We start from the raw sequence: 26,974 nt of genomic DNA on the forward strand, positions 1-26,974 counted from the left end.
TACAACTGTGGAAATTGTTTATTTTCATCTATCCTCCTGCCACCATTCATCCATACTCCTGCCAGCAAATACAATGACATTGTTTCTGAGACAGCTGGGAAATGTTCTAGTCATCACCCCCAAAACCAAGTCCCTGCCAAAACACTGTACACTGAGACTGGCTATAAGCAGTCTGAGTTCAGACCACAGTGGAAAAAAACAAAGACTGAAAACAAACTGTGAGACTTCTCTTAACACTCGGGTTCAACAGAAAAATGAATGATGCAGCGTCACGGACATGTAGCAAGGAATTTTAATGGCGAAAAATCTGCTTTGGTCTGATGTTCAGCTTTGAATAAAGTCCCATCAGAGTGATCCCAGTGACAATAAGACTAACTAATTATTGTGAAATTACTGATATGCAACTTTAATACTTAACATGTCAGATACAGATGACTCAGATCAGAATATGGTCCACACTAGAACTGCGACAATTAACTGATTAGCTGCAGATTTAAACCACAACCCCATCCCCCAGTTCTCATAAAAAAGATAAACAAACATTTATTTCTACACGTATAAAAGAAAGAAGAAAATCAGGCATCTTGAAAGAATGAGTCCAGATCCTCCGTCATCTCGGCCAAACCCTGGGAGGCGTTTGTGGCAGCCTCTTGAGGTACTTTGTTTCCTTTGGCGACAGTGATTTCCTGCGGCCTCTGTGGAGCGTCCATCTCCCGCTTTATGTCCTTGCCGCCGCCCAAAACCCTCTGGCTCTCAATAAAGTACTGGTTGGGGTGATTGAGCGAGAAATTTGCGTCCTCGATCTGCTCAAAACAAAGAGAAGACACAGGAGAGGAAGGATGTGAGGTTAGAAGCAACCTGGCTGAAAGTGATCTGGAATGGTTGCTTATTCTAACAACTCATTTATTAACAACAATGACGGCAGGTTTTTTATGGCCTAATTAGCAAGCTAAGTTGCGAGCTAACTATTCCATCAGCAAAGAGATGAAATGCCCTTTCAGGAAATAAAATGTCAGAATCACTCATGATGAGTAAAAACCTATGAATCAATTAACAGATGAAGTTTGAGCTCTTCCGAACACTCTCCGTGTGACCTTTTCCATCATCTATAAACAGTTAGGTAATTGTGATTGATGTTCTGAAAGCGTTTCATATTGAAGAAGCAAATGTTTTCACTTGCTATGATGGATTTGTACACAACAGCATCATTGTCTTTCAAGTGCCAAATTAAGATCTCTAAGAAGACATTTCACTCGGCTATTTCTACCTGTTGAGCCACTCGAGTGAAGAAAAACGTCTTCTAAAACAAGTCTGAAGCACTTTATGGGCAGTTATGCTTCCTGGAAACATCATAATGTATCTGCAGGTGGCTGAACAATACCGACTACATCTCCTGCTGCTGAGATTTCACACCTGCACTCACACAACATCTTTCTGTTAAATCTTTGTTTTTAGCAGCTGGTAGTTTCACATGAATGAAAATTCAATGTGAAAACATTGTGTTGTGAAGACAATTCATTTAACACATGACTGCAGAAACTTGTTTTCTTCCTTATTTGACTGCATGGACTAAATGAATGTGTGTGTAATGACTGTAAGCAAACACATGCAACCCAGCATATTTCCAGCAGATTAATTAGATTAAAGTTAATAACCAGTGAGAACAAGTAGCTCAGGGATGAAACTAAATATTCTCCAGAGGAGGGTTAAATTAATGGAAGGAAAAGTTTGAGATTTCATCAAAAATTATTATTTGCTAGGCCAAAAGTTAGATGAGCAGACTGACAACATCATCATTTCTGCACGTTGAGCTGGAGCCAGGAGGGGGATAGTCTTATAAGATAGCTCCTTAACTTCCTTTAAAAGCACTTTGTCATTGTTACATTTATGTTTGTCTACGAACCAAACAAATGAGACACAATCTAGTAATTTAGAGGTGCTGGTACTGTAGGTGTTTGAAAAACTCAACAGTAATGTATATTTCTACCTAATCCACAGACCTTGTTGTGAGCAGTTTCATGTAGGAACTATTTTCTTTCTACCAAACTACACCTGACAGCTGTATCGACAGCACGGAACGTAAACATTAATGGTGTCCTCCTCGGCTGAGTTGTAACAGTAGATAGCTTAGCTAGCTTGGTGAGTTAGCCTCTCGTCCAGGAGTAATTGCACGCTTCCCTCTGCGCAGTGGTATGAAAAGAAAATAGTTCCTACATGAAACTCCTCAAAACTGTCTGTAGAGTATATTAGTAATGGATGATGATTTCTGGAAAGAGACAATGCTAAGTGAAGAGCCGAGTGGCATCTTGTTCCATTATATACAAGAAAAGGCAAACATCTCTATGGCGGATATCTACAAAACTCCAACTCACACCAAAACAATCTAGATGGATAAATAACACTACAGTTACATCATATCATGTCCACAAATCCATTTCTGTAATTACTAACAATTCAGCCACCTCCCCAAAACACATGTTTAAAGTGTGTTGGTTTGTGTTTGGTTTATTATTTGATAGTGTATTTGACAGACAGTAGTATTTGAAGTTGATCTGCATTGTAACAGCACCTGCACCTGATTTTCACAACCACATTTGCTCACTCTGGTGTGTTCCAAGTGGTTTGGTGTTATATTGTTTTAGCACTTCTCAAAAACTGACGCCAAGTCCAAACCTTGAGTTTTTATGAACCTGATTAAACATCTGAACTGTGTGCCAAACTCAACTGGATGTCGTGCAGCGAATGTCACAAACAAACGTTCCAAGTTTAAAAACTGTAGACCTTGAGTGTGACTGAAAGGGATGATGACTCAAGCATCCAAACTTAAACAGATTAAATTAAATAAGTATCCACAGGGGATAACATAGATCTGAATGCTATAATAAACCTATAAAAGTTAAGTGGTTATGACAGCCAGCTAATGATGGAGGTGTGACGGTTCTGGCTCTCTCCTGAGCCTTCATGCATGAGATGTAAGACCAAAGCCCCTGCGTCTGACACAGGTAGTCAGCTGCAGTTACTCTCCGCTTCAAATTAAATCTGCACTTACATTGTGCGTCAGCTCAAAGTACTTTTGGCACGCCAGCTGATAGTGCATTCCTTTAACCAGCTCCAGGATCTGCAAACAAGAAAATGAGGAGGATGAAGAGGGACATACACTGACACACATGTACAGAGGATATTCTCAACATTTTGTGCTGTTGCAGCCTTGTTTTCAAAGTTGTTTCAACAGATCTTCGGTCGACTACTTCCAAAAATTCCTCATTAATCATAATGACAGCAGTGAATACATCCTTCAAGAAATGTTTGCAAATGTAATAAAAACAGATCATAGGCTTATTTGGGCTTATTTTAAGATATTCATGCCCTGAGTCAACTCTTTGTAGAACAACCGTTGGCTACGATTACACCTTCAAGTCTTCTGGTACATCTCCTGCTTACTTTCTCTCAGAAGCTCTTTAAAGTTGAAAGTGAGGACGTGATCAGATATTTTAAAGCCTGGGCTTTAGTTTGGTCACATAACACCTCTCACATTCCTGTACTAAAACCACTGCAGTGTTAGCACGACTGTATACTCAGGGTGACTGACCTGCTGAAAAATAAATTCAAGGTCTTCAGCAGTCGCTAAGAGAGACTGTTCTGAGGAATGTGCCTGTATTTGGCTCCTTCATTATTCCCCATATTCCTGAAGGCTGCCTCCAGCGTGATACTGCCACGAGCACGCTCAACGCTGGGGCTGCTATTAGATCAGTCGTGAGCTGTTCTTAGTCTCTGCCAGATATTGCAGTTTTTTTATGATTTTGTTTAATGGTGTACCAGGAACATTTGCAAAATGCTCACAAAAGATAATAATAAAAAGTAAACACGAGCTGTGCTGTGAGTTTTATTTCTATTTTCTGTCACGCAAAAGGGCAAATATCACACCTCCTATTTATGAGCTTTACCCTGGGAGGTTCCTTGGGGATTAGAGGAACAACATGTCAAACATCTGCCAGACACTTGATCATAATATTGCAGCCTCAACTATCTTTATATTTCAAGTGGTTCAGATATAAAGCACTATAGGGGGATGATGTTGGACGTCATCCTGTGAAAACAGTCAATCATTGGTCTCTTGTATGTGTACAATTGGAGTGGTGTTGTTTTCTTTGTTGTCGTTTGTTTTGGGGTCTTTTTTTACAACCATTTTTCCTTTCAAAGTCTAAAATCTATATAAAAATGCTCATTGTTACACCAGCTAACACTGCTTTCAATAAAAATATCTTGCAAAAGAAAACACAAAAAAAGCAAGTGAACTGGAGCAAAACATGATGATTTTTGTGTCTACACATTGATTTCCATTAGGTTTTGGAAGGATGAATCCTAATCACTTTGGTGATCCTGACTTTGCATCACTTATCCTGTGAAACACAGTTTCCTCTGGCATGGGCATGATGTTGACTTTCGTGTTTTTGAGAGAAATATCTCAAAAACTATTGCATGGACTGTCCTAATATAATGACTTGTGATCAGCTAACTTTTCATTTGGTGCCATCATCGGTTATTTTTAAAAAAACTCTTCTATATTTTGGTTCATGACAAAATACCTCAAACTTTCTGACATTCCCATCAGCCTCAGCTGTACCTAGTTTACTTAGTGTTTAGTGCTAATTAGCATATGGTAGCATGCTAACACACTAAATTAAGATGGTAAACGCTACGCATGTAAACATGGTGAAATTAGCATTTAGCTCAAAAGGACAGATGCAAGTACAGCCTCAGTAGATCATTAGTCTCATCAGGTTGTATTCAGTCTGTCAAACTAATGTGAGCAGCACACTGTCTCTGTTAACACGTTTATTCTTCTTAAGAAGTCAGTCACATGTTGGTGTCTTCCATCTGCCCTGCAGTGGCTGGTGCCAAGTCTGTCCTGCCACTGATTTGAACGTTTGTATTTTTTATCCTGTAACTCACGGCCTGCTAAGTCACACCATTTGCCAGTTTCTGAAATAGTTTATCAGATTTTTTTAAACCCGTAGACTAAATCAATATATATCTGCTGAGTTTCATGAGATCAGGGGACCAATTTTATTGGAGATGCACTATAGAGATTTATTCGAAAATTACCTGCCTCTCACGGCCAATTCCAAAAACATTACGGTTCCAGGTGCAGCAGTTTGGTATTGGTGGATCGTAAAGCTACTTTAAAAAATGTGCATACCACTACTGTTAAAGTGTGTAGATGCTGCACTTGTCAAGTCAATAAAGCCATGTTGGCTTTGTATGAACAGCTTTATTTATCTGCAATAATATTCTTATCTGCGATGGCCAATAAATTAACATTTTCCACTGTCATACAGACATAATTTAATGCAGCAGATGTTAAAAGCAGATAATGGTGGCTGGATGGCTGTCTAACCATTTGAGAGACCTGACGGCACCCACCTGACTGATTCCACTGGGAGACACCTTGTAGAACTGAAGCTTTTGCTTCAGCAGCTCTGGGTCACTGTGTCGAAATGGACATCCTACAAACATAAAATGAAAATGAATTCAAATAAATGGTTATATAAATAAACAATTAAGATCGCATACTGCATTTTTTAACGGAAGGGAAAGAAACTCGGCATGTGAAAAAGATTTTGGTAATGCCCACAGTCAGTTGCATCGCTATTTCCATCCAAGTGCTAAACCTTAAAAGCCTGGTAATGACAGCTGAGTGGCTTATCACATGGTTAATGGTTTCTTCAAACAGCCGTTGACTCACCATGATGGTCGCCTTGGCTGGGTGCGTTTGATAAAATCACCTTCATGCAACTGTAGGGGGTGTAGTCTGCTCGCTTGCCTTCTTTGCCAAACATGTGGCGAATGCCGTAGGCATATGCTTTGTCAAACTACAGAGAGGGAGAGAGAAGAGGGCAGAGAGGAAGAGAAGGCATTAGTGAGGATGAGAGTGTAAGAGGGACAAGGTTGGGGTGAAAAGAGACATTGTCATACATCATGTCAGTTTTGACAGGGTGTTTTCCTCAATGAAATATAGAGCTATTAGAGAGAACCTGCTGTAGAGGTGTCGCCACACTCGAGATAGCTGAATTATGGATACTGTGATATGGCCATCTTTCTCTCATCGCTCCTCCTGAGGAGCACTTTGATACAATATGAAGAGTATATTTAAATAAACCACCTACAATTCCTAACTGAAAATGTAGCACTCCCATATTTATTGTTTACTGGTAAAGTTAATTACCAGCTCTTGCTTAAATGCGTTGAAGGGGGTGGGATCTTCAAAGTTGGGAAACACTGGACTACAATCTCTGTGTAATTTAAGCAGCAAACAGTAGTCAGAGGGTAGGATCACAGCGTTACATACATGTTTACCTCAACACGTAATGAGTTTTTTGAGTTCATTACATCTGACATGTTGTTACAGACCTGGGATTTGTATTTACGACAGTGGTGTTGCAGTAAAAAAAACTGTTGGGGGTGCCTAATTGCACTAAATGCCAATTTCTACATAATGTTTTTAATTTCTAAGATCCCCTCCAGACATGTTTTAAGATGTGTATAAAATACTGTCATTTGACTTCTAATCTGTTTGATATGGTTCTCTCACAAAAAAGTTGCATTATGTTCAAAAAATTTAACCACTTCACCGACTCTTCTTCTTTGTAAAGTCCATTCTCAGTGTTTGTGGACTGGAGGCGTTATTTTAAAAAGGTATTTAAGGCATTGGACCAGCTTCCAAACTATTTGTGATGTCACAAATTCTGCTTGTAGGCCATCCCCTTAAAATCAGATTTATCAATTAACAAAGGGACACTTGACACTACGACACATGATAAATGTGAAAACAACCTTCTTAAGTCAAACTCTGCATGTTGAAAGGCAAACATTCAATGTTAAGAACAAGAAGACAAAACTTATTTTTAAGTGGAGGGAGACTTTAAGTTACGGCTCTTTGGACTTCTGGAGTTATCTTGCTCCCCCTTGCCCTATGTGATAATCAAAAGAGTATCTAAGGGTTTTGGATCATCTAACTGACTAAAAATGAAAGTTGAGGACTTCGACTTGGTTTTACAATATTGTTTTGGGTATTTATCAACATTTTCTGCCATTTTATAGATTACGACAATGAGATTAATTGATGACAAAAAGAATGATTAGCTGTATAAGACCTGTGTTGTATTTAAAGCTGAATAAAGAGGTTACCTATTCACATTTTGATTTGGATTTATTTTCTCTGTCCTTTTTAAAATTTACAGTACAGCTCCAAGTTATTAGTTCCAAAACAGGCTGCATTCACAGTCGGACAGAACTGGACCTTGCCTAATCTTATAATATGTATGTATGACCACGTTGCGGCTGGGTTTTGATTTCAATCAAACTATGTGGGTCACTGATCTGATATCTTGGGAAATCTTTAGATGATGTCCCAAAAAGCAGAGCATCAAAGTCAAGGACACAAGTGAACCGTATCAATAAACTTTTAAGTGCCAGACTTCTGCAGGCCGTCACACAATCTTCTGTCCAGGTTTATCCAAATCTAAAAACTCTTAATAGTTTTTGATGGGGGTCAATCTACACAGTCTTCACAGTGAACCCATTTTATATGTACAGTGTTTATGTGCAACCATAAAAAATGAATTACAGGTACCCTGCCTCTAAAAATCAAACGGTAAAATACACACAGAGTGCTTCGACAGTGGCAGAACACAATCACAATGACTGCACCCATCATAACACATTAATGTTGCAATAAAACCCTTGAACTTGCTAATGTGACAAGCTGCAGTGGCAATTTAAAAATCCATAAAAATCTTCTTTAAGTACAATAAATCAAATATTAATTATGTAGAGCTTCTAAGAACTCAAGAAGCCACTTCCTGATTTAAGACCCCCCTACTCTATTAAAACGAAGCTTGGAACTCCACTGGCACTAAAGTGTGTTTAATATGTATTATGTGAAATAATTAGGAAATAAAAAAAGTCCTGTGTGGTCTGAAAAAAGTGATGCAAAGACTTGGAAATGATGATATTAAACTTTCACTTCTTCTAAGTGAGACTGAGGTGGTCTGACTTCTTTTTTCTTATGAATGATGTGATTAAAGATATTACTTCATAAACCCAACAGATTATACACTGGCCCTTTCTTCAACACAGATTTGTCAGTGTTCAGATTCCGCTCAGCAATCAAATGTTGCAACTTGCCCTAATTTTACTCCATATTGAATGCAACTGAATCCAATATGATATTTTCAGTCTCATCACCAACTGCGTTCCTACACTTCAACCTACACTTCAGATAATCCTGGATATATGCTAATACAGCTGACCTCCAAAAATGAGGGAATTTGGAAAATCAGAGTCTAAACAGCAGCACAAAAGCTGTATTAAAAGAGCAGAGCCACAGCTCCTCTAGTGCACATCTTGGCTCATGGGGCTACATCACTGTAACATCCCCCCACACTCTAGGACACATTCACAAAAACCTGCGGCAATGGAGACAGAGAAATAGGACACAATCAAAGGGATTACGTACGGGTGTGTGCGTGCATGTGTGTAAACTTGGCATGGCTTCTTAGGCTCAGTCCATAGTGACTGATATGCCTGTAGCTCCAATTCCTCTTGTATGTAATACCATTAAAATAGTTCCCTTTATAATCTCCACTACAGGCCTTTTCAGAGCCAATAAACAATAAAAGGTGAGGGACTATGAAAACACTGAAAGTGCACACAAGTTAAGAAGTTTGGTGTTGCAGAGAGGAAAGGACCACTTTTTAAAAGGTCATTTACATACAATGCACAAGGAGAATTTTAAACTAAAGGCAATTGAGACAAATTAGAACCACAAAGACCTTCAGGCTGTGACAAGCTCACTGCAAAAAAAGTTGCACTATGTCACAGCCAGTAAAGAGTTACACCTCATTGGAAATTCATCAAACTTTTTTAGGGATTCATAAGTTGTACGTGTTTTTATGTAACTACAAAAAAAGGAGAAGCACAGGTGTAAATACTGAAATGTATGGTGCTGAATTCCATTTAGCTGCTTCAGTTTCAGGGTCCTAATATTGTGCGTGCTGGCTCACAGTCACACTGTCATGGCCTACTGGGACACTGGAATAGAAATGAGCCATCATTAATGTCATTAATAACACCTATGCTTTGAGTGTCATCTCACTATCATACATAAAATGCCGTTGTGCAGTGTCACTTAAGTCTGTTTGATGGAAATGTCACTACTTTGTTACATTAAATAATTTTGATATTGGAGCCCTGCGGCGTGCAAGAAGTCTTTGTGTTTCATGTTTTGCTAGTTTTTAACTCAACACCTGCCCTTTTTGGCTTGGATGTGTGTGTACACCTACTACGACAAGTCAAAACATCTGCTGTGAAAATTATCATAACCTAACCAAAACTAGATTTTTAAGACTGATAGCACTTTATTTTTATTTTTTTTACAGATAAACACCTTTGATAAGGAGACCTACTTTACCTGTTTTAGCATGTCGGTGCTCACAGGTGCAAAAAAATGTTATATGGGGACACAGTTTCTAACTTCCCTCAAACGCATCTTTGGTATTTCTGTACTGCAAGGTCTCATTACTGATCAGCCAACACACAACTCTGGAATACATAATAGGCAAATATCAATTATGTGTCCGCCTGCTTCTTCTCTGCATTTCTCAGTGAAAGTGAATGCCTCTTTGAAAACTTCCATATTCAGTGAAATTCTCTAGTTTTTTTTTCTTTTCAAGTCATTTATATAAGATAATGATGGATTGGGCGATATCCCTTTTTATTTAAGTCAAGTTGTTAAAATGGGAGCGCTATTTTGCAACTCATCACAGAAGATAAGATAGATTGCTTTAATTGTAGGGGTCCCTGTGAAACTGAAAAGAATGACCATGCTATCTAGTTGAATGTCATCTTGTATTTTATGGACTTTCTGAAAAGGAAAAAAGAACAAAAACCCACAAGGGCAAAATAATCTCATGGATCCCTTCAAGAAAAAAAAAAAAAGTAACAAAGGAGGAGCAGGGTCCGACTTTCATTTGAAAATACCAGTGGTAAAAAAACAACAGGGTGTACATTTGCAACCAAACTTTCAGAGCAGTTTATAAAGTGTTGTCTAATGAATCTCTGCCGCTGTTGGAAAAGATCCCAGAGGAAAGCAAACCTATAAAGTGAAAAATGGTGTCAGTTAGAGGAAATTAATTAACCTGAAGTTAATGTCTGTAAAACAAGCAGTTCAAAAGAGGTCCTACCCCAAGGCAACACAAACACACTAAGATGTGGTACAAACAGACACTTCTCCAAATGAATAGGCTAACTTCGTGGCAAGAAAAATGGACAGATCAAGTCGATTTCATCAATTTTCTCTCTCCCTCTAGTCTAATATTACACTGCCTCTTCCTCCAGGCCTTCCTTTCGGCATCGCTGCCTCCCATCTTTTTCTCTGTGCCTGTCGCATACTAATGAGCAGGCTTTTGTGCAGCTTGCCTCAAAGTGCAGTCGTTGACTTAACACATACATCATTGTGAGAGCTGCGATCTGGTCAGCACCATTCTGCTGCGGAACAAGTGTTGGACTTTGTGCACATCCCATCACACTTTCTCTCGGCGCTTGTAGATGGGAACCAAGCCACCTCAGAAATGGAGACCCAGTCTCCTACTGAGGGCAGATAACAGACACAAGGACAGGACTCTGCTTTATTAGTCTATAGGTATGTAATAGGGGTCTCTCAATTAAAACAAAAGACTGGGATCAAGGGAGCTGTTGTCTTCATAGTGAAACAACCACCATTGCTGATGATAATCTATCTACATGACTCGGGCAGAAATGTTCACGGACGATGGATTAGAATTTTGTTCACGTTATGTTTAGTCCTGTTCACAGACTTCCCTTCTCACTCTGTGACTCTCTCACAGAAGTTAAAGGGACAGGCAACCCAATGAAATGAATCATTACCATGAATAAAAATGTGCATTTCTCTGGGTTTGATCATTGTTGGAAACATCTAGGATAATGCAAGTACACGCCTCAACAAAATGACATTTTTTAGACATTTTAATGCAAAAATGTTAAATATCATATCTTTAATATGTGTTAGTTGCAATGCTGCTTATTCAGCTATTGTGTTTTGTAACAGACAAAAATTATGAGAAATCTTTACATGGCTCAACTGAAAATACTTGTTTACTTTGATTACTTAACTACCATTAAAACTACTTAAATCTTTGAAATAACTATTCAGAAAAAATACAAATTACTGGAGATATTTTTGTTTATTTCATCTCAGATTAGATCATTAGTCCTTTTTGTCATTTCCCATACCAGTATTTACCCTATTCTTACATAAAGGTGCTCATTGCATTCAACAGTTAAACCAGCAGAATACTAATGTTTACAATAATAAATATATTAAATGGTCTGCTCTGGTAAATTGATGAAAACTGTAAAATGCTTTGGACACAATTTAGCTTTTTTCCCATAATGACCAATAAAGCACAACAGGTTTGCTTCAGCTCAATTGATGTAATTAATAACATTAGCCTTGCCAACTCATTATGGACTCTTTAAAAAACAAACAATCCAAATCTACATAGCAGAACCAGACACAGTCTTTAATTCCACTCATTTTTCTTCGTATTCAAAACCTGGTGCCAACATTACCCACAATGCATCTAAGCCACTTGGTGACATAACTGTTACAGTTTGCCAGATTACATGCAGCTTCCTCTGGAGCTACACGTCTTTATACTACTTTTTTCACATACAGCATGTAGCAGTACTTCCCAAGACCTGTAAACACACAATGTGTAAAATTGGTGGAGTTACCCTTTAATATAAAGCGTTGCTACCAAACCCCCGACTTTGTTTCTATTCACTGAGGAGTTTCCTTCACTTTGTGTACAAAGTTGTTTTTTTGCACACAGAAAAGAGGTGTGAAAAACCTCACGAGCTGCTGATTTTCAACCGCTGTAAACATGAGGGTCTCTGTGTGCATCTAGGAGCCTCACAGTCTGAATTCCTTCATGTGTCTACCCATTACTACTGAAACTGTGGCCCCAGCAGGAAACAGACGCTCAGCATATTCCAACAACATGCCTGGACACTTTGTGTGGCTGATGTAATACATGTCCTCGGACTGGAAAGAGTGCAGACTACCCGGGGTGCCAGGCAGGCCAGATGATCTACTACAACAAATCATTATTCAAAAGATAACATGGCTTGGGGATCAAGGCCCACACCACATGTACTACTGTGCCAGATCAGTGCGCTATGAGTGTCTATTCAGCTCAGCAGAATTAAAGCATTTCTTGGCACTTACCTTGCACCCTGTTAACACTGCATTGTCTGATGAGCATTCAAAAATAAAAGAAAACAACCTTGTTGTTAGATGAGATTGAGCTATTTATGGGTGCTGCTAAAGTAAAAAAAAAAAAAAAGAATGAACTGGCAAATATCTCAGAACAACTTTTTTGTGATTTTTAACTGACAGATATTTTAATATTATGTGATTTGAGCTTGCATGCTGTAAATGTTTTTTTTTTTTTTTTTTACTTTATAGGACAAAACTGGGTTGTTTTTGTTTTTTCAAGGAACCTTTGGGAGCAAAATCACAGACATACTGAAAGGGTTTTGTGTAACCAATAATGTGCATAATCAAACTAACGCAAGTCAGAGTTAAAATTATTTTCATTAATATCTATAAGTTTGATCCAAAAATAGAGAAAATCAGCCCAACGAATAATCGATTATCAAAATAGTTTTAATTAATTTATTAATTTCCTGTCGACTGACTAATCTTTTTAGCTCCAGTTGGTAGGTGGTTTGTTTATTTTTAATAAGGGATGCCCCCCACCCACTAACCCCCTCGCTAGAGAGTATTAAAAGATCCAAGATCCAAGATATGACAGATGGTGGGAGCCTGAGAAAAAAAAAAAACATTAAAACCCTAAACATAGTCATTTTAATAATGGTCTTTTTCCCCCAACTGTTGTTTCTTACCTTATCTCTTCGTGTGTGTTCTACTGTCCGACTCTAATCACAATGATAAGTGCAATACACAGATTTGATTTCCACGAGTAGCATCACATGAGTGATTTACAACACATGCAACTGGTTTGCCAGTGTCCTAGGTCGCTAGTGCGGTAAAGGCTAAAAAGCTGTGCAGTTTTAAGTATAAATGCTCCATCATAATGTCATAATTCTCAATGATTTATCAGTTGTAAGTCCTGGTTAAGATAGGAAGACGCCTGGGTACGGCACCAGACAGCGGTCCTCCTATTATTGATCTCAGCAGGGATGGAAAGGGATGGTCATTGGTCATTTTGATAACAAGGGAGGTGGCTTTCCTCCTCAAATTGTCTACTGGCTTTCATCAATATTTCTATAAAATGGCAACCTCAAGATAGACCATGGAGCTGAATAAAGTTGAATTGAAAGTTCATTTTCATGTTTCACACATACTTAACAGCGTATCTTTTAGGAGTCATGATATCTTCACAGCGAATTCCCATGTGGCTACTCTGAGACTGGAGCCTAAAAATTTGCCAGCCAAGGCAAGGCACTCAGGGATGCTCTAACAGCCTTTAGTGTGTACAGCGCAGTCATATCTGTGAAAGTACAATCCAAGCAATTATCTCTTCAACAAGCAGTTATTCTCTTTATAGTCAATATGGAAGTGCATTAACATTTATAAGGCCAGACCTTTGAACCATGTACTGAAGACAATCAAAGTCAGATACACCGTGCAACAACAAATCTGCAGCTGTCTAAGGAGCTAATTAAGGAAATAAAAACTTATGCTGTAGCTGTTGATGTCAAAAATACAAACAATGAAATCGTGTGAGAACTGTTAAATCAATGTTGGTGTAGTCCAGGCTTGCTTAAAATAAAAAAGCATTAAAACAAGAATGCACGACATAATGAATTCATGCTGAACAGCACAGTTTGATATTCGGTCTGTTCTATTCAAACTTTTCCATCATGTGGAGTCATGCGTCACCATCGTCTCTTATTCTCACTGAGAATGGTGGTTCTCTTCATGAAGAACAACATCAGTGTCTTTACTGTGTATTCGCCGTCTGTTGAGAGCCACAATAACTGAACTCACGACCACTTTAGTCTTCATTAGACTTCACAACACTGCATGCAAATAATGATGCCAGTGAACTCTCCTTCAATCAATACAGTTTTGATGGGGTCACTTTATCGCCAATGAAACAGCATCACCCATTTAAGTGTTGAACAGCACTCTGGAGAGGGAAAGGCATTCAGACCGCTGTCCTATAGTACACTAATGTGGTGATCAAGGATAAACTTGCAAAAAAATGACTCTGGGTATTTCATCAGGTCAGCATGTACAAGCCTTTGACAATGAAATGGCCTTCGAAAAGAAAACATTTGGTGAAAGTCAATTTTTGTTGGATAAAGTTAAGTGTATAATCTAAGATTTACGCCCATGTCTTTTATAATATGAACAGCTTTATCACATAATTGTCAAGTCTTTCTTTGTCTAACAGGTAGTAAATTTAGTTTACTATAGGGCTGATTAAAATGCTTGGAAGCGTCTACTGTTGCCATGGTAATCGACATCCAAAATCAGTATTGGAAGGGAGCTGACGTTGCAAAGGCTTAATGAAAGAGAGCCAAAAGAGAGCGGAAAATGAAGCTACTTTGTGGCATTTAACTAGTCTCAAAACCCGCATATAAAAACCCGTGAGGGAGCATTTTACAGGGCTGTGACGAGTGCAATCCTCATATCCGCAGCTGCTCAACAATCGCTTGTTCGTTAACTTCACTTTTGAGACTTTGGAGACGGGGACAGTGGCTGACGTCTCCACTCCTGTCTTCATCTTTTATTGGACTCATAATTACAATAGCAAGGTGTATAAGTAAGAAATGACTCTAGTTTGATAGCCTGTGTTGCGTGAACCCCTCCATGTCTCCTTGTGACAATGCATCACATAAATCCATCCCTTTGGTTTTACATCAAAATTTAACAGGAAACTGTGAGAGGTTACTGCATTTATTCCCTTGTTTGTTTTAAGAATCCAGGATGGTTTTTTTTGAAAATGACAAAATAAATATAGCATTTATATTGTCAACACTACCTTGTCTGCATCCACTTTGCCTCTTATGAACTCCGACCTCCAGAACTGCAAAGCTTGCTCCAGAGAGAGGCCGATGCCTTTGAGGAAGAGGCCGTACTGCATACGACCGCCATGACGGAGGTGGTGGTTCTCTCTGAGGCTCTGGTGGAGTTGCCTCATACAGAGTGGGAATGACTTTCCTGAAAGCTGGAGGCAGACAACAACTGATGACTAACATGCAAAAGGACAACTGTACGATGTACCTGTAAATATCTATTCTTATTTTCATTAAATGTTTCTTCTTGTTTCCACTTTGATATCTTCCTTTTCAGTGGGGCCCATGTTAAACACAATGTGATCTTTAAATGGCATTAAACACAATTTCTACTCATTCATAGCTCTACCACCTGAATTAAGGCACAAACCTCAGTATTTCCCTTTTACACAATTCATACCCAACAAAAATGGCACCTTGAACTTGACATTTCAGGAATAATAAAAATGGTCAAAACAACTTACTGAATCAATTTGTTCCAGGGAGATTTTCCCAACGTTCTTCTGGATGCTGTAATCCTGCCCCACATAGGCATGACTAAAATAAGATAAAATATATTAAAAAAAAATTAAAAAAAACAGGACTGTGACAAATAAGACTGAATTTCTTTAGTAATAATAATAATAATACAATTATAGAAGCAATCAGGGCTGCCGTGAACACTGATTGTTTCCAAAGACATGTCTCCTCAAAAGTCTTTTTGATAGAAAATAAGGTTAAGAGCAGAAAAAAAAACTGGACATAATAATTTTAAAAAACAAAAATATAATGCATCCCTTGTGACCTCCCGCCAAACAAACTTAAATCGACTAAGCTGCTATCAGTAGATTTTTAAGACGATGACTTTGGCAACCCCTCGAGTCCCACATTGTGTTCGTTGTTGCCATAGAGCTTAGTGGCCTGCCCACTAATCTCAACAACCTGCCCACTAATCCCCATCAACAATCAGGCAACATGACTTCTTCCACCCCTATATTCATGTTCTTACTTTTATCTAAAATAAGATAAACACCCTCAGTGTGTTCTGAGCCGCTCTGCTCTTCTACTGAAGCTGAAACTACGTCTGCTGCTAGTAAGTCACTATACAATGCAAATTCATATGCTGATTTATACTGACCTTCAATGGTGAACATGTTTTTTATGTTAAAGGCAGTGGGTGCAGCCTTAGCAACAGAAGTAGTTACAGTTTTATTGTTTGATCAAACTCAAACACAGTCTCGGAACCCGGTGGCTATTGTCTGTACAGGTTGGGGGAATCAATGCTTAGATTTATCGCAATCTCCTCTTGAAAGATTATGTCGTGAAGTCAATAATCAGACATTTGAACCACAATTCTTGACATTATAATTGAATGTAACCATTTTGGAAGACCAGGATGCACATTAATTCATATGTTTTAAAAAGGCTATTAAGAGCTAAATCAATGTCAGGTTCTGTCACTGTGGGTTCCAATATTGCATTCTGCACTCTGACCTATTTTGCTCTCCATACAGACTGTTTGCCAGCATGCAACCGAAGCCCGCTAAAACGTAAAATGGTCAATACTACTCAGACTACAAACTGAAACCAGAATGCTTCATCAAGATAAGCAACAGCTTTTAATGCACCATTCCTGTTATACTGACAAAAACCTGCACTGTTTCCAATATCATGGACTGATTGTACGACAAAGTATCCAAAACATTTGGAATTTGGCTTATGTAGGGTGCATACTGACCTCTATGAATTATTAATTATTATTATTATTATTAATCAGTCAAGTAATCTGTGGGAACAAAAACATGGCTTCCACCTCTTAGTAACTAATATTTCCCACCAGTAAAGTCATACAATAAGAGTGTTGGAAATTGTAGGAAAAACAATTAGGAGAACTAATTATTCCCAGATTTGGTAACTTTAACAGTAGTAATAGACAGTTCTGCAAACATAGAGCCAGGCACCACAAGTTCACACAACATCTGGACAGGGACAGACTGGGTTAACTGAGACCAGCAACAATCCTCCAATCTTTGGAGCCTCAAATCAATTCTGCTAAATCTTCTTTTTCATCAGAGTCCTGGCAAAGTGGGGGCGAAGTTATTAATCCCTCTGCTTACCTGAGGTGGTTAAGGAGCGGTTGGAGCCGTTCATCAGAATGCACTGCTGGTAACGAGCGGGCTGTCAGCTGCAGAAGAGATGGACATCCCATGAGTAGTGGTAAATAGTGTCGGTCAAAGGACTACAACGGCCTGAGATTGCAGATTAGTTGAAACAAAGCTCAAGCACTTCACAGAACAATAATCAAGTTAGTTCATTTATAGATTAAGTACTTCAAACAAAGGAAGTTAATACTAAAAGGTCTTCACAGGGCCACCTGAAACCTAGGACCAGAGATCTGACCCAGGAACTATATTGGGTCAGATCCACATTCAACTGTCAGGTGTAGATGGGGGTCTTCAGTTGGTTTTCACACTCTGTCTCAGTCTAAACACAAAGTTCAGCAAAATGTGAACTTTTTCAGCTTTTCAGCTTTAAGTCTGACTGATTTGTTTTATTTAGAAGCAAGCGTACAAATGTATGAACATCCCTTTCTCATAAAACACTTCATTTAGTCTAACTGTTTTCTAAACATGGCTTTATAAATGCTCATTTCAAGGTCTGCCTTATACATGCACAACAACAGCTTAATATGATATATTTCTCTTATTTCCTATAAAATAAACATTGCACCAATAACTGGAGTCATATGGAGAAGCAGCTTTCAATTTCATGCCTTTTTAATGACACATTTTCTGCAATGTCCCCTCGTCGTCCCCAGTGGAGGAGAATAACCATTATAGTAACACAGAAACAGTCACCATGGCACAGATACAAGACAAATAGTTTTGGAGCATTATTTCATTCCAACAGTTAGTGGTCCAGATAATTACTAGGAATTGGAAGGATGGCGGTGAAAAGATGGTCCTGCCTGTCCCATGATGGAGCCATGTGCTTGTGTCAAACAAGCCAACAGTAGTACAGAAGCAATGACTTTCTATAGTACATCGGGAACAACACAGATTGGATTCTACAGATGGTGTAGTTTTCAGAGTAGATTCTTCACCTAACACAATCGCAACAAAGTGTTAACTTGTTTCTGTGAAATTGAAAAAGTACATAATCGGAAGGAGCAGGTCATGGTTTGGTGGCCAAGATATTCTGCATGCATTCTGAGACTATTAAACTACATCCAACCTACTCTCAGAAACCCTAAATTTGTAATTCTGGTAATAAAACACAGTTCCAGTTGGCCAATAGTGTGTACTTCCATTCCTCATTAAGCATTTCAGATTTTACTGGCAAAACAGAGCTCAACTCTGTCTCATGAGTACAGGCATTACCTGGAAATGCACCGACTAAAAGTGACAACTCAGTTAAACACAAGGGGCAAACAACTAAACAAAAAGCACACAACAAAAAAGACCTTTCTTCAAACTTCCAAAGATTTTCCAATGCACAAAGTAATGAACTCAATCAGCTACTGTGGAAAGGCATTGCATCTGGGGGTATTAGAGATAGACCAATATATAATTGGCCGACATTAGCTTATTGCAGATATATCCATCTGTGTATACCGTGTGTCAGCATTTAAGTGACAGAAAAATTGCAGCACAGAAATGCCAAACTACTTTGGAGGTAGGGCTGGTCAATATGACAACAAAATCACAATGTTTTTGACCAAATAAAATCAATAGGGGACTATAGACTATTGATGCTTTCACAGATCATTAACACTATAAATATGATAAAAAAAAATCAAATCAAATCAAAGGTATCCATATAAAGTTGTGTGTGTATATGTTACATATGCATATGAGATGGAAGTTAGTGACTAGTAGCAGTTGGTTGTATTCCATATTGCTGCACAGTTAAATTATAGTTGTTATGGCGCTAATGATAGCTACTGCTACAATAATACACAGTCTGACACTTCATTGGTATATTGAATGCTTTACCACAAAACACTATACAAAATAGTTCTGTATACTTGTAAATAGGCAAATATACAAAACCAATATGAAGTAGGATATATAGTCACATTTTCTGTGGGAGAACATATTGCATGTGGAAATGAAAATCAAACAAGTGTGATTTGGAGCCTGCTGCTCCAAATAGAAAACCTAAGAGACAAATTAACTCTTCACTACTGTGACCCATGCAGATGTAATAGCATCTGATACATATTCCTGATAGCAGACAGCTCCACTTTAGACAAACTGTCTCAACTGTGTCTCTGCGACTGACAACTTGCGATGGAATGCCAATTGAAGCCATCTTTTCAATGATCAGCTCTAAAAATCAAGGCTGTATAACAACCGAACACAATGAGGCCCATTTTGAAGAAAGTGAACACAATCAGACAATAACATGACCTCCCTGGCTGAGGTAGAAATGTGCTTGTTATGATCTCTACCACCATTATAACTAATCGTAATCACAACAAAAATATCATAACTCTTACACAATAACCTCAAGTACAGAATTCACACACATTGCTGCCTGATGGCAAATAAAATCTAGAAAGTTGAAGACTTCAATCAGAACAGTAATGATTTGCAGGTCTTAATATCGACATATTTCTATTATAGATTTCTTGCACCTCATTAATAGAACAAATCTGTTCATAAAATACTTAGTGCCACTGCTTCTGGCTGTTGAGCGTGCTTGTTCCCCGGTCAGGACCCCTCACCATGATGTAAATGAACCACGGTTGTCTCCTCAAATGTATTATAAACAGTGCCTCTGGTTCCCAAAACATCATGTTCAACATTCCTCAGGGCATCCAATGCAATGCACGAGTGTGCAGATATTAGACTACCCTTCCACAGCCGTTAAAAAAAACATCATGCCTGTAGGGACAGTAAGCACTTTCAGACTAGCTGTCCTCAGTCCTCCCTCCAGACACTTCACGTCATGTGTGCATACTTATTCCCCTCATTCGAACCCTGCATTTCTCCGCTTTCCCTCGGGGCACTGAAGGCAACAACCACGGCTGCAATTTAATAATTCGTCTCATGGGACCAGACGTACTACATGGACAAAATGTATTTACATAAACTACATGTACAGGGAGTGGACACAACAGAAACACAATATAACGCAAAGTGAAGCTGTGCTGGAGTGAGTCAGAAAGGTGTTGATTAAAAACCAAGGACTGTGGCATTTCTTTTGTTTTTTCTTATATATACACGTTATACTTTGCATTTAAAGCAATTAATATAATCATGTAATATATTTGTATAGATGTACCATTTGAGCCTCCTTGCTTTGAGTTTTTTTATGGGTTTGTTTTGTTTAAATGCAGCAATTATATGCCCACGCATATACATGCTATATGACTGTATGTAAAAGGCTGTACTTCATTGCATACAACATTTAATATTCTGGCAAGGTACTTGGATTACATTATAATGTAAGATGTTTCTATTATTGACTTAAAGCCAAGTTTTTGCACATACTGTATATGAATAAGGTAAATTTGTGCCATGTTTGTACGCAGAGAACTGTCTTGAAGTACGCCTGAGGTTATCATGTTTCTCTCAAACAAAACTTCTCATTTGTCTTTAAGCTTTCTGTTATATTCTATAACATTCATTATCAGTGTTTACCACAAATATGCTTTACTTGACCAGGCAACCCAGGTGTACTATCAGCAAACCTTTAGAGCGATTCTTGAGAGAGATTGTTGAACATTAAGTCTCATCCCTAGGTCGTCAGGTCAGTGGTGTCCGCGGCCCAATATAACCCCACAGGCATGGCACAGTCACACGGTCATTTTGTGGGAAATGCTGATTATTTAGCAAGAATGCTGAAGAGTTGCAAACACTTACTGCAAGAGCTTTAGAAAGCCTGGTTCGGAAATCATTCAGAACAATGGTGACGATGTCCTGGTGAGGGATGTACACGTAGCCTGCTTTGAGGTACACCTTCCTTGTTCGCACGAGATCCAGGGCATCTTGAAATGGAACCTTTAAAATAAAATAAAAATAATGAATACATTAAAAAAACATAGGATTTCATATTCTGTTTGCATGCATGGTGAGTGTCAGGATGCTAAAGTCAACCCTTTGCTTTCATAATTTCACACTTATTCCAGAGATGTTCAATAAAGTGATGATTCACATTCTTTCAGGGAGTAAGACTGTCAGCAACAAGCTAAAATGTCAATTTAAAGTCAAGTGGCACGCCATGACATTTCCCCCCTTCCCTTTTGTGAACAGACAAACTGTGGACTTGAATCCATTCAACTGTGAAAGGCCACGATGGCAATCTGACAATCAGCTAATTACTTTTGCACTCTCCATTCATACCGATTTGAGAGATATGTGAACATTTAGTGATTCAACGGCATTATGTCAAAGCATTTCTTCACAAGTAAGGCGAGATACTCGGATGCAGAGAGGAAAGTTTCCATTTGGGAGAGCATGAATTCTCCAGTAAGTTGATTTAAACTGCCTCGGGGGCAAATAAATGCTAATTTATTTTGTATCATAAGATGGTCCGTCTCTAACATTGGCCCTGAAGGTAGGGAAGTATAGAATTAAGCAGACAAATCAGTATTTTACTGCGATGTTTTAAATGTTTTATTTTTTAGAAAGAGACTAGGCATTGCCCCGTTTGACCGGTACTCACAGATTACACAGACTGGGGAGACAGTAATGAAAACACTTGTGTGGTATTAAGTTCAACATGGGATAAAAGGGGAAACTTAAAATTATTTTCAATATCAATTAATCTGATGGTTCTTTTCAGATTGATATTTGTAATTGTTGTTTTTCAATCCTGTTCCTGGGGGCCCTGCTCTACATGTTGTAGATGTTACCTGCTCCAACACACCTGATTCAAATGAATGCCTCATTATCAGGCTTCAGCAGAGCCCCCCCCCCCCAAAGGATTCAAGTTTTCTAAATTCTAGTCAGATTGCTCTTTGTGTGATCTGAGTTGTTACATGTAAAACAAAGAATGGGGCCCAAACAATGTAAAACGACTTATTTTTATCCAAGTAATCATCTAATCTGTTTTAAGTTTACAAACTAATGTAAAAGGGCACACCAGTAATTTAGGATTGCACTTCCATTAAGCTGGGGGACTCATCAGAGACAGATTTCTACAGGAGAGGTCAACATTAAAGCATCAGAGGCTGATGCTGCATTCATGTGCTCCTCGGACAGGTCCACTTCCCCCACAGAAGTCGTTCTTCTGACTTCCGTGCATTCATGTGCGTAATGTGGGAGCAACATGGACAACAAGAAGAACCAAAATTTTCTGAGACTTTCCAAGTTGTTGTTCCTTGAGAGGGCATTCAGGTGAATTTTCCCGTTTGGAAAAACATTTTTCCGACAATTTCGACAGCACATGAAGGCACGGTGAGATACTCTGACTTGTAGTTCCTAGTATGGGTCATGCTCCAACAAAAACCGGACCTTACATTTCCCATAATGCATCTCATTAGTATCTTTTGTTAGTCCTTCCCCCGAAAGGTAAATGTCATAACTTTGAAGTGTGGAGAGCTTTTACAGTTATCTTTGCAACGACCTTTAACTTCATGACAAAACTGGGTGAGTGCCCATTAAGCATGAAAAGTCGCAGGATATAATTCCTGTTGTCCTAGACACTGGACACTTTTTGTCAAACTGAGCATTAACAACTCGAAATTACAAAAAAAATGCTAAAGTACCCTTATAATGGACTCCTTAACAATGGAGCCCTTGAGAGTAAAAGGAAGAATGACTTTGAAGATAATTACAGGGGTCAGGATAATTTTAGCATTACCACATTTTCAAGTCTTCTGTTAAGATAACAACATTAGGAAGAAGTTCTAACATCCAGAATACAAAACATTACATGTATGGTAGTATGTCTAGATTTCAGTATATACTGTATGTATTTTTTGCAAAATAATCTGTTTTGTGGAGGCATAAGCACTTACTCTAAATCTGTTAGTGGTCTCAATGGAGGGCAAGAGATGAGTAACTCACTTTGTAGAAGTCCTGATCCTCCACAGTGATTCCACTGACGGCGTAACTGGAGTTGACAAGTTTATCCAGCAGAGACTTCTTCTCCTCGACACTAATCTGAAAAGTTATTGATGAGGAAGATGAGGTTCAGCGAGGAGCTGCAAAGGCAACACTGGTGTGAGTGTGAGTGTGTGAGGCACTCTGTCAGTGTTAATACATTAAAAGTTGAGGCTTACGGTAACCAGAGACCATTTATCAGATGAATGCACCGTTTTCATCGTTGCTTGACACATTAAGTGTTGATGAATTATTAAAAAGTTAGTCCTATTCACTCCATTTTATGAATACATGCCGCAGTGCTTCCTTAAGGTGGGTTTTAAAAAAAAACACTTAAAAGTAAAAGACAATCTGAACAAAACTGTTATTATTCACATGTGATAAGGATTAGCATTTATGTACATTTTATAATCACTGAAATTTTTTTCACAAATAAAAAAGAAAACAACATTTTAAATGCTTAATCACCATTCCAGGAAATCTTAACACTCATAGGTCCTGTTAGGATGATCAAACAGCTCCATCCAGTGGACATAATACTGCACACATGTTGTGAATGGAGACACATTCAGCACTTTCCCCAACTGTTTTTTATGCTCTCATTTCCTACTATCCACTAATACACAGGATTCTGTCTCATATAACATGTACATAAATGTGCTTATACGAACATAGTAGTGGCCTGTTCAGATCAGTCTATGAGCCTCAACATTCACAGATGTGGACGGAGGTAAACTAATAAGAATGTCAGATGTGTACATAAGCCTCAGATAACAAACAATATTACCGTTTTTAGCCTCATGAGTTATGGTATTTATCTACATTAAAGTAGGAAATAGGCATTAAAATTTACCGTGTCATATTGCAGATTATTTCTGTGGAGAAACTCAAGCTTTTGTTTTGAAGGCAGTTCATTGAAGCGGTAGCGGAAAAGATCAACTTCCTGTTGTATAAACCAACGTCTCAGGTCCTCCCTTGAAGACACCATTGGATATAAACATTTATTCAGTTGCATTTCTTAATTATTTTTCATTTGACAACAAACATACTATAGAAACTACACACTTACGTTTGGCAGTAGGCAAGTCTGAGGATGAAGTGGGAGATGTGGTCCTTTCTTCGTTTGTCACATTCATTTAGTCCACTCTGAGGTTTTCGGTCATCCTTAACGGGTTAAAGGAAATATGTTTTTTTAATGACATACTGCTTTTCATTATTCACAACTTTTTATAACTTTTTTGTTGTCTTGTGGATTATTATTATTACAAAATTCAAGAGAACCCAATACGGTAGTTGTATTTGTCTTTTGGCTGTCAGTCAACTGTATGATTATAAAATAATTTGATGTCTTAAAAAGCTCACAAGAGTCAATTTATCCTGATTTGTAACAACAATGTCAGCAATCCAGCCAATTTTTAATCCTACACCTCCTACAAATTAATTTTAATGTTAATCAATGTTATGTTCACTATAAATTAATTTCAAGTTTTCAAAATGTTCTTATGTATTTCATGCTAAACATACTCACAGCCTCTGGTCTGTAAGGAAAGCTCAGGTTTTTAAACTCAGACTCCAGTTTCTTTGCGTACTGCTCCGACAGTTTCACGTAGCTCACTCCCAAATTCTCAACGGTCTTCAACACTGCAGTGGAATTAAAAGAAGACATGTAAATATCACGCCCATTAAAATTGAATTCCAAAAACAGTAGAGAAAACACTGCTTTCTGCAATTTTCATCACTTATATGTCACCTTACATTTCAGTCTGTCCACGGCGAATGCCTCGAATTCAGCGAGAGAGATGTTTTCAAGGGGAGGCTGCCCGTAGAACTGCAGAGCCTGTCCATAGAGCTCCGTCTGAGGGTTGGAAAGCAGCTTCTTTCTTCTGCCAGAAAACTGCATCGTGTCTGATGGTAAGGGAAAAGAGCATTTTCAGTACAATGCAGTAATGTATCACCAGATAACAGATCGCTGGTGGTCATGGCTGGCATATTTAGTAACATTTTTAAATCACAGTTTAATTTTTGGTTTATAGCGGTTACAGCTATTTTGTCTTCACCAGGGTGATGGTATTTGTGGAATAAAGCAGGTATAATAGAGAAGAATTGTGTGACTTAAATTTTATGGACTTAATACATAATAACTGACAACATTTGGCAATCCATCAACCCTGTTTGGTCAAACAAGTCCAGGGATGCTGTGAAACAACAACAACAAACATTAAATTACTGTCTAACCTCGTTTGCATTGTGCCATTCAAGAAGTGGCACCTTAAACAACTTGACCTAACCTAACATAACATAGGCAACTGATCTTACACATCAAAAACCATGATCAGATTATGTAGATGAGAAGAATGAAGCATTTACACAAGCAGAAAGCAGTTGCTACCTGTCAAAATGTGTTTTTAACTGCAGTAACTTGGCAAGACCACCACCTTCACTGAACAGGATCTATTGTGTAGTTTATTCCAGCAGGGATACAAAATCTGGCAAAGGCAGCTGTGTTAGCTCACCAGAGAGACAACTGACATAATGAAACTAGCTAGCTATCGACTTATTATGTTACAATAGGTCCAGCAGCTTTTTTCAAGTAAAGTCTTACTGCTCTTTCTCTGTTAAAAAAACAACAGCTGTGTCCCTTAAGGCGACTTTATTTTCATGCTGTAACAGACAGCTTCGCTAAAATTGACAAGATGTTTCCTCAGTCAACAACACGCATCCCGAACACAAACTAGCAACTTGTTTGGAGGCGCTAGCTAACATGCACCGAACTAACGTTAGCTAAAACTACCCCAGCAACTTATTACACGGCTAGAATTGCATTTAAATGCTCACTGCGTCGTTATATTACCGTTTATTTGATAGAGTAGACTCTCCTGAGGTCGGTCCCGCCAAACAAAGTGGGCTGTTCAACAAACGCGGGTAAACGGTGACGATTTTTGACAAGTCAGGAAGAGAGAGGCTGTCGTAGCGTCGGGGCGCTCGTTTAGTCGTTCCGCCCGCCCCGTCGTATCGCTCCCGTTAACGGTGACCTCTGTGTAGAAGATAATACTTCTTAGTTTTACGTGATAAATATCAATCAGTCGTGTGAGTGAAGAAAATGTGTTTTTTAATAAGCCATTCTTCACACATTGTGTCTTTGTTGTGAATACTTTTTCGCCGGGTGCAACAGCAACTTGCGGGGGCATCTGTACTGCATAACAAACGCACCCCGAACTAGTGGGTTTAGAGCTACAATCATGTCCATAGACATAGTAATAAAATGTATTAACAGTAATAACATAATATATCTATGATCATGTCTACCCACAGAGCCATCAAGGACAGATCAGCCAATAGCAAGCCTCCAAAGAAGACACCATGCATTGTATAGAACATCAGCTTTAATACGCAAGATCCCCCAAGATCGTTATTAGAAATTATCAAGTAATAGCATAATTCTATTAATCCAATATTCCAAAATCTAAGATATAAAAGAGTTAACTCAGTAAAAGGATGACAATTGTGGTCAAGCAAGGCAGAAATGCGGGAAGTAGGGAGGACAGAGTGATGGTTTCATAGAACTCAAAGAAACGTCTGTGAACTGACAAATGTTCACCGTGAGATTTGGTCACACAGAGCTAAACAGCCCAGTATTGCAAAAGAAAAACATAATGCAGATAGATGTGACGGCTCATCGTCAAAGATTTCAAGCTGAGAGAAAGGGCCTGAGTCAGAGCCTCGTTGACATCAAATTAAACTTTCATTTAAACTTTCCTACGTGATATTTTGAAAGATTTGAAAGTTCTCCATTTTTGTTTAACTATCTG

At 38.5% G+C, this 26,974-nt stretch overlaps 1 protein-coding gene across 1 annotated transcript; it reads right to left on the reverse strand.

The window, feature by feature from the left end:
- On the reverse strand, window positions 1-26,126 carry prim2 (DNA primase subunit 2). Its single transcript, XM_084374740.1, has 14 exons — window positions 26,017-26,126; window positions 24,921-25,070; window positions 24,694-24,806; window positions 24,235-24,329; window positions 24,019-24,139; window positions 23,130-23,225; window positions 20,982-21,119; window positions 17,229-17,296; window positions 15,597-15,669; window positions 15,099-15,284; window positions 5,747-5,873; window positions 5,425-5,507; window positions 3,050-3,118; window positions 1-803 (listed from the first exon to the last, which is right to left on the reverse strand). Exons 2-14 carry the CDS (start codon window positions 25,063-25,065, stop codon window positions 576-578), a joined length of 1,542 nt encoding a protein of 513 aa, XP_084230866.1. The 5' UTR covers window positions 25,066-25,070; window positions 26,017-26,126; the 3' UTR covers window positions 1-575.
- Between the last annotated feature and the right edge of the window lie 848 nt (window positions 26,127-26,974).

Source organism: Pagrus pagrus (genome assembly GCF_965226575.1).
Source record: "Pagrus pagrus genome assembly, chromosome: 15".
Lineage (NCBI taxonomy): Eukaryota > Metazoa > Chordata > Actinopteri > Spariformes > Sparidae > Pagrus > Pagrus pagrus.